General features: G+C 42.1%; 1 protein-coding gene across 4 annotated transcripts in view; it reads left to right on the plus strand.

Moving 5' to 3' along the window:
• Window positions 1-227: 227 nt before the first annotated feature.
• HERC2 (HECT and RLD domain containing E3 ubiquitin protein ligase 2) overlaps window positions 228-14,049 on the plus strand; it is a 200,087-nt gene continuing 186,265 nt past the window's right edge. For all 4 annotated transcript variants that reach the window (XM_075852579.1, XM_075852582.1, XM_075852580.1 and 1 more), the window contains exons 1-2: window positions 228-372; window positions 11,535-11,625. In XM_075852579.1, the coding sequence (XP_075708694.1) occupies window positions 11,554-11,625 (72 nt within the window). In that variant the 5' untranslated portion in view covers window positions 228-372; window positions 11,535-11,553. The remainder of the gene's footprint in view (window positions 373-11,534; window positions 11,626-14,049) is intronic.

Consider the following 14,049-nt stretch of genomic DNA (forward strand, 5'->3'; position numbering starts at 1 on the left):
TCCCCAACCAGATTCCCGCCCTACCCTCAGCTCGGCCGGCATGTTTCTGTGTACAATACGCACAGTATACGCTTCTAGACGCCTGGCAACATGTCATGTGACAGTTCCTGGCATGACGTCAACGCTCCGCCCTCACCCAGCCTCTTTGCAGCTCTGAGAGGATGTCCCGCCCGTCCATGTCGCTGATTTGTTGGTGTTGCTGTGTTCTGCTGTGTGATTGGCTAGTGTGCTGCTGGCTGCGTCTTGTTCTTCCTGTGTTGCCCACAGAGGCCGCTTGATCCTGACGGGTGAGCTGGGTACCTGCTGTGGCAGGCTGTGTTCGTGACCCGCCAGGGGTTGTTGCCCCTCGCAGGTTAGCGAGGCCGTCATCAGGTGAGTGGGGCCTCAGGCGTCATCTGTAAAAAAACGAGCAGGCGCTGCCCTGAGCCACATCCAGATGATCATCCAGTCCAGCTCATGGGAGCTTCATTTCTTCTTCTCATCTTTCCTCCCTGAGGCACAGTATTAGAATGATATCGTGATAGCCATAGAAAGGCAGGGGAATATAACCGGTTATAATGGCTGCTCCCTATGGGGGAACTCTCCCTTTCAGCACCACACTAGATGTATTGTATAAAAGAGCTGTTGTAGGGGTCTGTCTGTACTTGTATACAGTAGCTGCCCTTTAATCCTCCTTGAATGGGATTTGATTGGTGCAGGATTATCAGGTGTCTTTTCAAAATGTCATAAAATGTACATAAAGTAGAGGCTGAATGTGTCTGGTCTTTATAGGTGCCAGATTATTTTCCATTTCTTTGCCGGACAATCAGAATCTTAGCAGTATCGAATGCCGGTTTAAAGGAATTTCAAATCTGTTGTTTGTGTGCCTTGATAGGTTTATATCAATAATCCAATTATTTTTATTTTTACTCTTTGGCTACATCTGCCCCTTGTTTAGGCCCCATGCACATGAATGTATTTTTTTTTCTACCGTAAATACTGGTGTAAATACGGGTACTTTGTCACCCGTATTTGACCCGAATTCCACCAGTATTTACGGGCCCGTTTTCTCGTAAAAGTAAAAGAAATTAATACTTACCCGGCCGTTCTCTTGGTGACGTCCCTCTTTTGACATCCAGTCCGACCTCCCTGGATGACGCGGCAGTCCAAGTGACCGCTGCAGCCTGTGATTGGCTGCAGCGGTCACATGGGATAAAACGTCATCCCGGGAGGCCGAACTGGAGGAAGAAGCAGGGACTTCTGGGTAAGTTAACTTTAAATACTATTAACTCCAGCGGTAATCACTGTCCCGGGTGCTGAAAGAGTTACTGCCGATCAGTTAACTCTTTCAGCACCCTGGACAGTGACTATCCCCTGACGTCGCCTAGCAACGCTCCCGTAATTCCGGGTGCACACGCGTAGCCACCCGTAATTACGGGAGCCCCATAGACTTCTAATGGCCTGCCCGTTCTGTAATTACTGCCTGAAATAGGACATGTTCCATATTTTTCAACGGCACGGGCACCTTCCCGTAAGCAAACGGGAAGGTACCCGTGGCCAATAGAAGTCTATGGGCCCGTAATTATTGGCGTTTTTACATTCGTGTGCATGGGGCCTTAGTTTGTCTGATATATTCGTATTGCAGATATAATGTGCAGAGTAGTTGTGGTCTGGTTTTATAGGCAGATGTGGCAATAAGGATAAGGGCATGTTCACATGTCGCAGGTCTATTGCAGAATATCTGTTCCATTTATCTGAATGGGTTGCTCCTGCAGCAAGTGCGTGTTTTTCTGCAAGTCTCATTCAGATGAATAGGAATTCTACCACAAATCTGCTGCTTGTGAATATACCATTCTATTCTAAGGGTATGTTCACACACACTATTTACGGACGTAATTCGGGCATTTTTGCCCCGAATTACGTCCGAAATAGCGGCTCCAAAGCGTCGGCAAACATCTGCCAATTCATTAGAATGGGTCTTACGATGTTCTGTGCAGACGGTAATTTTTTTTACGCCCCGCTGTCAAAAGGCGGGGCGTAAAAAAGTCGCCCGTGTCAAAGAACAGCCTGTCACTTCTTCAGACGTAAATGGAGCCGTTTTCCATTGACTCCATGGAAAAACAGCTCCATTTACGTCCGTAATGGACGCAGCGAAATAGCGCCTCAACATGCCATTACGGCTGATATTACGGTGCTGTTTTCTCCTGAAAACAGCACCGTAATGTCAGCCGTTACGGACGCTGCCGTGTGAACATACCCTTAGGGTGTGTTCACACGCTTACTAAAACATGTCTGAAAATACGGTGCTGTTTTCAAGGGAAAACCGCTCCTGATTTTCGGACGTTTTTTTAAGCAAACGTGTTTTTTACGGCCGTTTTTGGAGCTGTTTTTCTATAGAGTCAATGAACGCCTCCAAAAACGTCTCATGAAGTGACAATCACTTCTTTTTGGTGTTTGTTTTTTACGCTACTGTTTTTCAAAACGGCCGCGTAAAAAAACGCCCCGTTGGAACAGAATGCCTTTTTTCCCATTGAAATCAATGGGCAGATGTTTTGAGGCGCTCTGCTTTTAATTTTTTTGGCCGTTTACGGCCTGAAAAACTGGCGCAAATAAGTCATGTGAATATACCCTTACAATCAAACGCGCCCAAAAATCACAGGTTTTTCTACATGTTGGAGCATCTCCTTGAGGTCTTCTGTTCTGTCCCTTTTCTCATATATTCTATGCTGTCAGAGCATTTTGGATACAGGAACAGATAGATTGCGAGACATCTGGCTGTCTATGCCTTTCTTTATGCTACTGACTCTTTGACCTTGTTCACATCTGCATTGGAGGCTCAGCATTGCATTGGGCCTCCGTCGCAGATCCGGCCGAGATTATTGGATAGAATTGTTTATGGTAAAACCACGGACAACCTGTAAAAGCTGATGGAACCCATTATAGTCAATGGGTTCTGTCGGTCGCCGCTGGTTTCCGTGTTGCAACGGAACTGTCACTTACGGTTTCCCCTTATTCTGCTCCTCTGACGTAGCAGAACAACGGAAAGACCCGATGCAGACGTGAACATAGCCTCACTCTGTCTGGTCGGTTTAGCAGAAACTTTTGACATTCCCCCTCAGACATAAGATTCTTGTCAGTTGAAGTCTATTTGCACTGACAATCAGGATGTTTTAGTTTTGGTATATGGCAGATTTTATTTGCCTTTTGACAGTAGCTACAATTGCTGAATTTGTTCTGTAGAAGGCTGCAACTGGTTTGGGGTTATTAGTGCCCCAGTTTGATATGATTTATACAGCCTGCAAGTACCTGCCTGTCCAAATGAATACTGGGCCTGGGGATGTGCATAACATTGTGACCGCCCATGCACCTGCTACAATTACAGCAATGTTTTCAAAAAGTGAGGGGAAACCACAAGAGGCTAAAGGCTTTGTACAGCTTTTTGAAATGAATATATATATATATATATATATATCTGTGTGTATGTATATACACATGACTATCAGTGTGTTTGGTGCAACTTTATATTTACTTTTTATTACAAATAATTTTTACTTCTTGAGATACAGCTGCTTTGTATCCTGTATACAGAGCAGCTGTATCAAGTGCTGAAGCCTGTATCTGTAAGGTCCCCGGCACTGACTGGTTCAATTACTGCAGGATCCACCTGTTATCGATTACATCTAACAGGTGGATCCTGTGTGTCAGAGACATCTGCATTCACATCTGCGTCAGAGCTCCGTTCGTGGGTTTTTCGGAGCTTTCCGTCAGGGGAACCCATGAACGGAATCCAAACTGAAACAAACGGAAACCATAGGCTTGTCCCTGTTGTGTAAGGGTTTCGTTATTTTGACGGAATGAATAGCGCAGTCGACTGCGGTATTGATTCTGTCAAAACGACGGAACCCTTGCACAACGGTGACAAACGGAAACTATTTGCGTCGGATCCGTCACCATTGAAATCAATGGTGATGCAAAGAGAAACCTATGGTTTCTATATATTTGTTTGGATTCCGTTCATGGGTTCCCCTGACGGAAAGGTCTGACGGAACCCATGAACGGAATCTCATGCAGATGTGAACGAAGCCTCATACAAGCGGCCGTATTACGGCTTAGTTTTGTAAGAAACCTAATGGGGCGGCCATAGAAGTCCATGGAGACTCTACTATACCACCTTATGGATCTGATGTTCTACAGACGCATACTGAGGATTTTTCCTTGTTGGATTCCGTATTAATCCGACAGAAAACCTCTTTTCTCCCCACGACGCCTTCTTTAAGGGGCGAATAGCTCAGTACATTCGGCACCTGGCGGAGCATTGTATGACGGCACTTACTTCTGTACGGCTCCCTAGTACAGAGCACTATGGGACTCGCTGTGCCGCCTTGAGGCCTAACTGGTCTGATCTCCTTTAGAGATGAGGCGACATGCCGTTACTGGTGTATAGTTGTAGATTATATAGAACACGTTCCAACCATCGGTGGGGGATCAAACCTCATCCAGTGTGCTGCAACCCTCATTGTCTACTGTAAAAGAAGCAATAACCTCTCTCAGATATGTTGGCACTGGAGATGGGGATTTGGGTGCTTTTTGTGCTCGTTTCTACTTGCCACACTAAATAATACTTTTGGAAAATGATGGCCAGAGAGGTCAGAAACCACTATTCCACCATGAATAATAGTTAAGGAAAGTGGATTCTATTTGACAGGGTGTGTTACAGAAATGGAGCAATATACAATTTCTGTTACATAATAAAATATAAGTTACAACGTTCTGTATGGATTTTGTTAAATATATCTGCTTTTAAATTCCATTCTTTAATGGATGGCATCTTATTTCAATGCCGCATGAACATCTCCGTCTGGGCTGGTACTACTGCTAATGCAGATGTAGACTATTTTAATAAGAGCACTTTAAATTAATAATTGTGTTCCCAGCATTGTCACGCCATGCCGCATGGCTCTGAGTGGCTGGCACGTACAGACACAAGGAAAAACTCGGAATGTGGGAAGCAACAAGCAAATTCAATGTCATTTAATCTCGTTCTATTAGGATATATTCACACAGTGCAGATTTGGGGTAGTTTTTTAAGCCACAACAAGGAGTGGATTGAAAAAATAGGAGAGGTAGAATCTTTCCTATATGTCCGGGCCGTAGAAGTGTACTGAAAAAGATAGGACATGTCCTATCTTTTGCTTTTTATGGACCCTGCTTCCATACTTTGCATGGAAGCACTGTCCTAAAATGCGGGCTGCTGCTGCAGTCGCAGCCGTGGCTATGGGCACAGCCGTATGCCTGTTCACACTAAGTAATTTGCAAACAGAAAAAATCCTTCAGGAATTTTGAGCCAGATTTTGACCTGCCTGCACTTTCTTGCCGCTTTTTTCGCTGCGCTTTTCGGTCGTGGCACTCTAGTGCCACGTGCAGCAAGCGCAGCGAAAAAAGCTTTCTCTGCCTCCTATTGATTTTAATAAGAGGTCAGAAATGGAACCGCGGGAAGAAAGAGCATGTTGCTCCGCCTCTCATTGAATCCGCCTCCCATTGAAAACAATGGGAGGCAGTTTCGGGCATTTTTTGATGCTGATTCCGAAGGGGTTTTATTTTTTTATGATATGTAGACAGAGCTCGGCTTTTGTTTTTTAAATTAAAATGGACTCTGGCTTTTATGGGCAACAAGGCTTCCTTTTATTTGACCTTTGGTTCACCATTTTGAGACATTTGTTGGCAACCTATTACACTAGTTTAGGCTACCTCCCCTCCCCCACCCAAATCTTCTATGTAGACAAATGGCCAGTAATGGTTGTAAAAGGAATGTAGTTCAAAATGTTCTCATAAATGTTCAAAGCATTAATGCTCTTCGTGTTATGATGGCCGTATTACAAATGAAAAGATATCAATTGAAGATTTAGGAGGTAGAAGCGGCCACAGAATTATTTCTATAATCGACCACTTTCATGAGTTCATTGGAGTGGTTTGAATAACCTTGGGACATTCTTCAATTCCATGTTTTTTGCTTTGTCACATATGTTGCCCACTATTAGTACTGGCACAGCTGGTGCTGAGGGCGTGGAGCTCTCTGTTTTTATTAGGCTTTAAGCTATTCTTTGCTTCTCTAACAGCTGCAATCAGATGCATTTATTGACCCAACATCATTAAATAGGTGTCTGTATTAATGAGAACAGACTGCAGGACGTATGTATGTATTCTTTTGAAGCCTTCGGGTCACAATTATTGACATCCCTAAAGTTATATTTTTAAATGTTACAAATTTGACACACGTAAAATCCCTTTCATTCATCAATATGGATAAAACGAAAGCACGGTTAAATGAGACAGATGGTTGTGGACAAAAAAAAAGTAGTAGTCTGTTGAAATTACCAGTAACCCCCTCCCACCACAGCCATTTTTCGGGTTTTTACGTTCGTTATTTTTCCTCCGTACTTTCCAAAAGCCATTGCCTTTTTATTTTTCCATCGATATAGCCATATGAGGGCTTGTTTTTTGCGAGACGAGTTGTAGATTTTCACGGCACCATTTATTGTCCATATAATGTAGTGGTAAACTGGAAAAAATTGATTTGTGGGGTGGAATAGGAAAAAAAACAGCAATTTACCCAATCTTTTGGGGGTTTCGTTTTTTACAGTGTTCAGAAAAATCGGAAGCAGAATGCCTCCAAACATCTGCCCATTGATTTTCAATGGGAAAAACAGTGTTCTGTTCTGGCGGGGCGTTTTTTATACTCGCCCGTTTTTAAAAACAGCCGTTTAAAAAAAATAAAAAAATAAATGTGCACGTACCCTGACAAGGAAACAACTAATTGTTACAAATATTGTCACCATATTCTCAGAGCCATAATTTATTTTTTTCTGTTGACTCGGAATGAGGGCTTATATGTTGCGGGGCGACCTGTATTTTCTATTAGTAACATTTTGGGGTACATGCGACTTTTTGATCACTTTTTTATTTCATTTTTTGTGGGAGATGAAGTGACCAAAAAAAAAAATCGATTCTGGTGTTCTAATTAAAAATGTTTATGGCGTTCACCATGCAGTTTAAATAATGATATATTGTGATAGTTCAATCTTTTACAGACTTGGCGGTATCCGTTATATTAAACCTTTTTTTTTTTTTTTTTTACGCAAAGCTTCAGGGGTAAAATGGGGAAAGGGTACTTTTTCAGAACTTTTAATAATATATATATATGTATATATATATATCTCTATCCACACCCCCCCCTCTACCTGGGTGGGGGACTATGGCGCAGGCTGAGCCCGCTCGATAGAATCAGCGTGTCGGCTGTATCTTACTGCTGACTTTTCAGTGTAACGAGCAGGAACGCTGGTCAATAGCAACCACTGCATCTAAGTGGTTAGAAACAGGGGGGATGGCCCCCCTGTAACATTGCAACGGGCCCCGCTGTGACGAGGTGCCATTGCTTGGCAAGGCAGCCTGGGGGCCTGATGAAAGCCCCCAGGTCTGCCATCTTTGTACGCCTATGGAGCCCTGCCTCCCGCAGGGCTTCACAGGAGACTCAGTATACTGCAAACCATTGCAGATATACCACTGCAGATATACTGCAAACCATTAGTGTGTGTGTATGTATGTATATATATATATATATATATATATATATATATATATATATATATATATATATATATATATATATATATATATAGCGGATGTCGGGAAGAGGTTAATCACATTTCAGGAAAATAAAAATTCAGAGATGATATAAAAAAAAAAAAGCTTTAAAGTATGGAAGACTTGAAAAATTTCCTGGAAGAGGACGCGTAATCCTACTGCCCCAAATACAGCGAGAAACACCATTGCAGATTCTGTCATATTTGACGGTAAAGATAGCAGTGCTATTTTTCCCGTCCAAACAATGAAAACCACAGCAGAACCCGATAGACCCTGTCCGTTGTATGACAGATCCAGCACTTCATCCTGGTTTCCTTTATAACCGGAAACCACGACGCAGATGTGAGGAGAGCCTAACAAAGTGAAGATTAACCAAAATATGACCGTTTTACAACTGCCTAGTTTAGGTTATCCTTAGGACGGATTTACACAAACGTGTAATACGTCCGTGCAATGCACGTGATTTTCACGCGCCTCGCACGGACCTATGTTAGTCTATGGGGCCCGTTCAGACAGTCTGATTTTCACGCAGCGTATGTCCGCTGCGTGAAATGCACGACATGTCCTATATTTGTGCGTTGTTTGCGCATCACGCACCCATTGAAGTCAATGGGTGCGTGAAAATCACGCGCAGCACACGGAAGCACTTCCGTGTGACGCACGTGATTCGCGCAACAGCGGTAAAAACTATGATTGAAAACAGAAAAGCACCACGTGCTTTTCTGTTTACAAACATACAAACAGAGTGTGATAACTATGGCGGCTGCGCGAAAATCACGCAGCCGCGCATCATATGCTGCTGACACACGGAGCTGTTAAGTGCCTTTTACGCGCGCAAAACGCTCACCCTCGTGTAAATCCGGCCTTAGGGTTTTCACATTTCAAATCCACTATCTGCCATTTTCATGACCAGAAGCTTTTTGTAAGAGTTCCACAGAGGAAGCTTTTACTAACCGCAAGCCACAAAACGAGGGACCAGAACTTCAGAAAATGTTGTTGGAACTACAAATGGAGTTGTGTGATCTGGTCATATGGGACAGAAGTTTCACTTTTTTGGTCATCCGCACCATTGTCACAGTAGGCAAAAAAGGGACCGCGTACAAAGAAAAGGACCTGATACCCACCATCAAATATGGTGATGGATCATTGATGCTTTGGGGCTGTTTGTCTGCTTGTGGCCCAGAGGCGCTTGTGAAAATCAGTTCTATAATTAATTCCACTACACACCAGGAGATATTAGCCCAAAATATGGCCCATATTAGAAGGCTATAACTTAAGCATGGTTGGACCACTCAGCTGGATAACTACCCCAAGGCTTCCTTTACACACTTTTTTTATATTTTTATTTTAAAATCCGTTTTTTTTCCTGCACTTTTAAAAATATCTTTTTTTTTTAAATTTTATTTTTTTTATGCTTTTTTTTTCATATAGTGTCATTTTGTACATTCTTTTTTTTTTTTTTATGGCGTTTTTGAATTGTTATAGAGCAGACTATCTGAAATTGGCAGAAAAAACTCAGAACATGCTGCGTTTGGGAAAAAAATAAATGCCACTGACCACACAAATGCAACAAATACACCACAAGCAAAAACGCAGTGTATGTAGTACTTTTAACATAAAAATACACACTCAAATGGTTGCTGGGCCCAGAATCCATGTTTTGCAGCGGATGTCAAGAAGCTGCCCCAGTGATCAGCTGTTTGTCATGGGTCGAGCTCTTGGAACCCTGGACAATCAGCTTGTATTGTTAGGGAGCACTTCTTTCCCCTTCAGCATCCGTTATATGGAAAAATGTAGTAGTATTACATGGCACCCATTCAAAAGGATGAGACCATATATGTCTCTACGTTCCGGCTAATGGAGTGGGAGGAAGCGAGCGGTAGACTTTTATCTGTAATCACCGTCTATTGTAAATTTTGATATTACATGTCTAAGGTAATTGGGTCAGTGCTAGCATTGCGACAATGGTGTGTGTGTGTGTGGGGGATGGGGGGGCTATGTTATGTGTAATTTTTATGGCAGCCCCAGTTACAAGGGAAACCAGCTCTAATAGAGCCCTATCTAGTTACACCCAGCAGAAGCCTCCTACTACCAGCATCCCGACAATCATGTGACCAGTTCCTTGACCACCGGTACCAATAGTGTGTCTGTGTACAGATAAGACAGAAGCCGTGAAAACCGCTTCGATCCATTCAGGGTTCCCAGCAGTCAAGCTTAAATCCTAGCTGTATGTATAATATGCTTCAGGCTTTGAGGACCTGGCCCGCTGCCATACAGTGGGCGGTCCTCAACCGGGTAAAACTGCTGGTAGCTGAAGTAAATACACTGGTTATCTATTGACAATTATCGAGAGGAGGGATATTTTAGGCAGCAAGTGTACAGTCAATTCTTGAAATTGATTTGTTGAAACCAGGAAAAGTGGGCAAACGTAAGTATCTGAGTGACTGACGAGGGCCAAGTTGTGATGGCTAGATGACTGGGTCAGAGCATTTCCAAACAGCGGGTCTTGTGGGGTGTTCCCGGTATGTAGTGTCTAATACCTGAAAAAGTTAATGTAGGCAAATGATAGAAAGGTGTCAGGACACACAATGCATTTCATCTTGCTGTGTTTGGGGCTTTGTAGCTGCAGACCAGACAGAATGCCCATGCTAACCCATGTCTACTGCCAAAAATGCCAACAACTGGCATGGGAGCCTGGTCCGATGAGTCACATTTTCTATTTCATTATGTGGATGGTCGGGTGCGTGTGCATCGTTTACCAGGGAAAGATATTGCACCATGGTGCACTAAGGAAAGACTGCAAGCAGTCGGAGGCTGTGTGGTGCTCTGGGCATTATTCTGCTGGGAAGACTTGGGTTAGTTTGACACGTACCACCTACCAAAACATTGTTGCAGACCAAGTACACCCTTTATGGCTACATTCAACAGGACAATGTGCCCTGCCACACTGCAAAAATTGTTCAGGAATGGTTTGAGGAACATAAAGTGTTCAAGTTGTTGACTTTGCCCCCACATTCCCCAAATCTCAATCTTATTGAGCATCTGTGGGATGTGCTGGATAAACACGTACAATCCATGTAGGGAAAACCGAAAAAGCAAAGCGTGTGCTCACCAGATGCGTCTTGTGGTATCTGTAGTTCCTCAATAGTGGAGTGCAACGGAGCTTGCAGGCTAACAAACATTCACAAATTGGAAAACAAAAAGGAACAAAATTCTCCAGCACATACGTAAAAAAGTATACGTTTTTTATTTGATCGAGTTCAAATCCAGAACAGAGCATATGTTAGGCGTGTAGACCCTTATTCTATGCGTGAGAACACTTCTGTTCAAAACGTCACTAAGCTAATGCATGTGTTTTAAAACCATAATTCACCAATCCTAACTACTACCAATATTAAACTTCACGCAGGTTTGGGAGACGTAGAAATGTTCATTGTTTAACGCTCATTCACGTTGATGGTATACATGTGTGAGCGAACAAAAAAGTTACTGGTTGATGCAATATTTTTTCGTTCTAGAAAAACCAGGTTTAAATATATACCATGAATTCCCAAGACTTTGTTATCCAATATTCTTTTTTTTTTTTTTTTTTTTTTTTTTTTTTTTTTTTTTTTCAAAATTTTGTTTTTATTAAAATATATGCATTCAAGCAAGCATAAATGAACAATAGGCACGCAGGCCAGTAATTTCTCACGTAGTACAGAAATATGAAAGCAAAGAGATCTAGAACAAACAAAACAGTGTCTGAATATAGCGCCACATCTACAAACCATATTGCACACATGGTATCTCCAGGCAATAAGTTAGTAAAAAAAAAAAGTGTGAAATTTAGGCGAATGTTATCCAATATTCTTTGATATTATTGTCAGTGTATTGAAGGTTGTTTCCTAATCTATTTCTATTTTAAATCCTAGGCAGTGTACTGCAAGCAAGATGTCTTCAGAAAAGTTCACCCTGGTTGCACAATCAAGATTTGATTCAAAATGGCTGAAGACCGATTTACAGGTAAAGTTGAATTATCCTGCAAACTGTTATTGAATTCAATGTATTGGTCACTTAGCCATTAGTTCCTTACGGTATTGATCTATACTTTGCTTCGCTGCCTTTGTTTTCTGATGAGTTTAGAACCTAGTTCCTGAAAATGTGTTTTCAGGTTACATAAGCACATCTTAGGCCCGCTTCGCATTTGCGTTTAATCTTGTATGTTGGGAAAGCTCCCGACGTATGCGATAAACGTGTACATAGAGCTCCATTTGCCTGACAGACCAAAAGAGTGTACTTTTAGTGTCTGCCGTGTTGGTGTACCTCAGTATAACTGTTTTTTTTTTTTTTTGTTGTTGTTTTTTTTGAAGGATGGAATAGCGTAGTAGACTGAAGAATCCCGCAAAAATATGTATACTGCGCTTGTTTTTCTAACATGGGAGCCTATGGGACTGTATAGATTAAATCCACCTGAAAAATTATTTTATTTAATTTACCATAAAAAACTTGGCTAACCTAGCCAAAAACTCTTTCCAGTTAACGGGCTAACCATTCAGGGAGCGACCATGACATAGTCTCAACAGGCGGCAAATGTGCAGTGGTATAGCCAATCACCTGTTACAACGTAGCAATTTCCCTGTCGAGAGTCAAAACAAATGTAATTGATCCCTGCCTGGACTAGTAGTTGAGTCTAACACATAGAACATCTGTAGAACACCTAATGCGTTTCTACATCCCTCTATTACTTGGATGTTTCCTCAGAGGTGTATATTAATTCACAACAGGGACAGCTAGCGCACCGTTCAGTGTCTCTATCAAGTGCCCTTGTTGTGCAGATCACCATGACGGCACTGATGTATGACTGCAATGTGCGCGGTTAGACGCAGGCTATTTATATACTTTTAGCCCCACCCACAGGGCAGAACGAGCCCTTTTCTCAGCCCACTCGGACAGCGCCATGTCACTGTGACACTTGTCCATTGCTGTGGGCAGATCCTAATCTCTGCCCCCGTAGGTCGAAACAATAGACGCAAAGCGTCAGGTTACTATCGGAACCCGAAGCGGCCTGCTAGTAGCATCAGTCACAGGTATACAGTATATGGAACGTAAAATCAGATGTGTGTGTTGCAGTACTGTGCAAAAGATTTAGGAAAATGTTGAAAAATGCTTCAAAGTAAGAATGCTTTTAAAAATAGAAGTGTTAATAGTTTTTAATCAATTAATAAAATGCAAAGGAATGAACAGAAGAGAAGTCTAACTCAAATCAATATTTGGTGTGACCACCCTTTGCCTTCAAAAAAGCTTAAATTCTTCTAGGTACACTTCCACACAGTTTTTTTTTTTTATTATTTATTTTTTTTATTTTTTTATAAATGAACTCAGCAGGGAGGTTGTTACAGATATCTTAGAAAACTAATGTAGGCTTCCTCAAATCCTTCTGTCTCTTCATGTAATCCCAGACAGACTTGATGATGTTGATACACCCAGAACTGGATCTAAGCCTGTATATACTTGAGGATGCTAGGAACCAGCATTAACCTTTTAATGACCAGCCTATTTTAAACCTTAAAGAGGCTCTGTCACCAGATTCTGAAATCCCTATCTCCTATTGCATGTGATCGGCGCTGCAATGTAGATAACGGTAACATATTTATTTTTTTAAAACGTTCATTTTTGGCCAAGTTATGAGCTATTTTTTATATATATATATATAATGTGCAAATGAGGTTTGAAATGGACAACTGGGGCGTTTTTTTTTTTCCGTTATGTCCAACAGGGCTTGTATTGTGTTTTTTAACTGGGCATGTTTACGTGTATGACGCTGACCAATCAGTGACCAGTCAGCATCATACACATCTCCATTGATTTACACCGCACCGATGTGCAGCCACATAAACAGAGATTAACGTTAATCAAGTGTCCTGATAATGAATACACATGAAATCCAGCCTGGACGTCATGTGTATTCAGAATCCTGACTCTTCTGAATCTTTTCTTTGAGATTTCTAGCACGGGAAACGAAATCTCGCGAGATTTCGGAGATAAACGAGATTTTCTTTCCCTTGCTGCAAATCTCACAGAAAAGATTCAGAAGTGTCCTGATAATGAGTACACATGATCATCCAGCCTGGACGTCATATGTATTCATTATCAGGACACTTCTGAATCTTTTCTGTGAGATTTGCAGCAAGGGAAACAAAATCTCGTTTTATCTCCGAAATCTCGCGAGATTTCGTTTCCCGTGCTAGAAATCTCAAAGAAAAGATTCAGAAGTGTCAGGATTCTGAATACACATGACGTCCAGGCTGCATTTCATGTGTATTCATTATCAGGACACTGCAGTAACGTTAATCTCTGTTTATGTGGCTGCACATCGCTGCTGTGTAAATGAATGGAGATGAGTGTATGATGCTGACTGGTCACTGATTGGTCAGCGTCATACACGTA

This window comes from Rhinoderma darwinii, chromosome 2 (genome assembly GCF_050947455.1).
Source record: "Rhinoderma darwinii isolate aRhiDar2 chromosome 2, aRhiDar2.hap1, whole genome shotgun sequence".
NCBI classification, from domain to species: domain Eukaryota; kingdom Metazoa; phylum Chordata; class Amphibia; order Anura; family Rhinodermatidae; genus Rhinoderma; species Rhinoderma darwinii.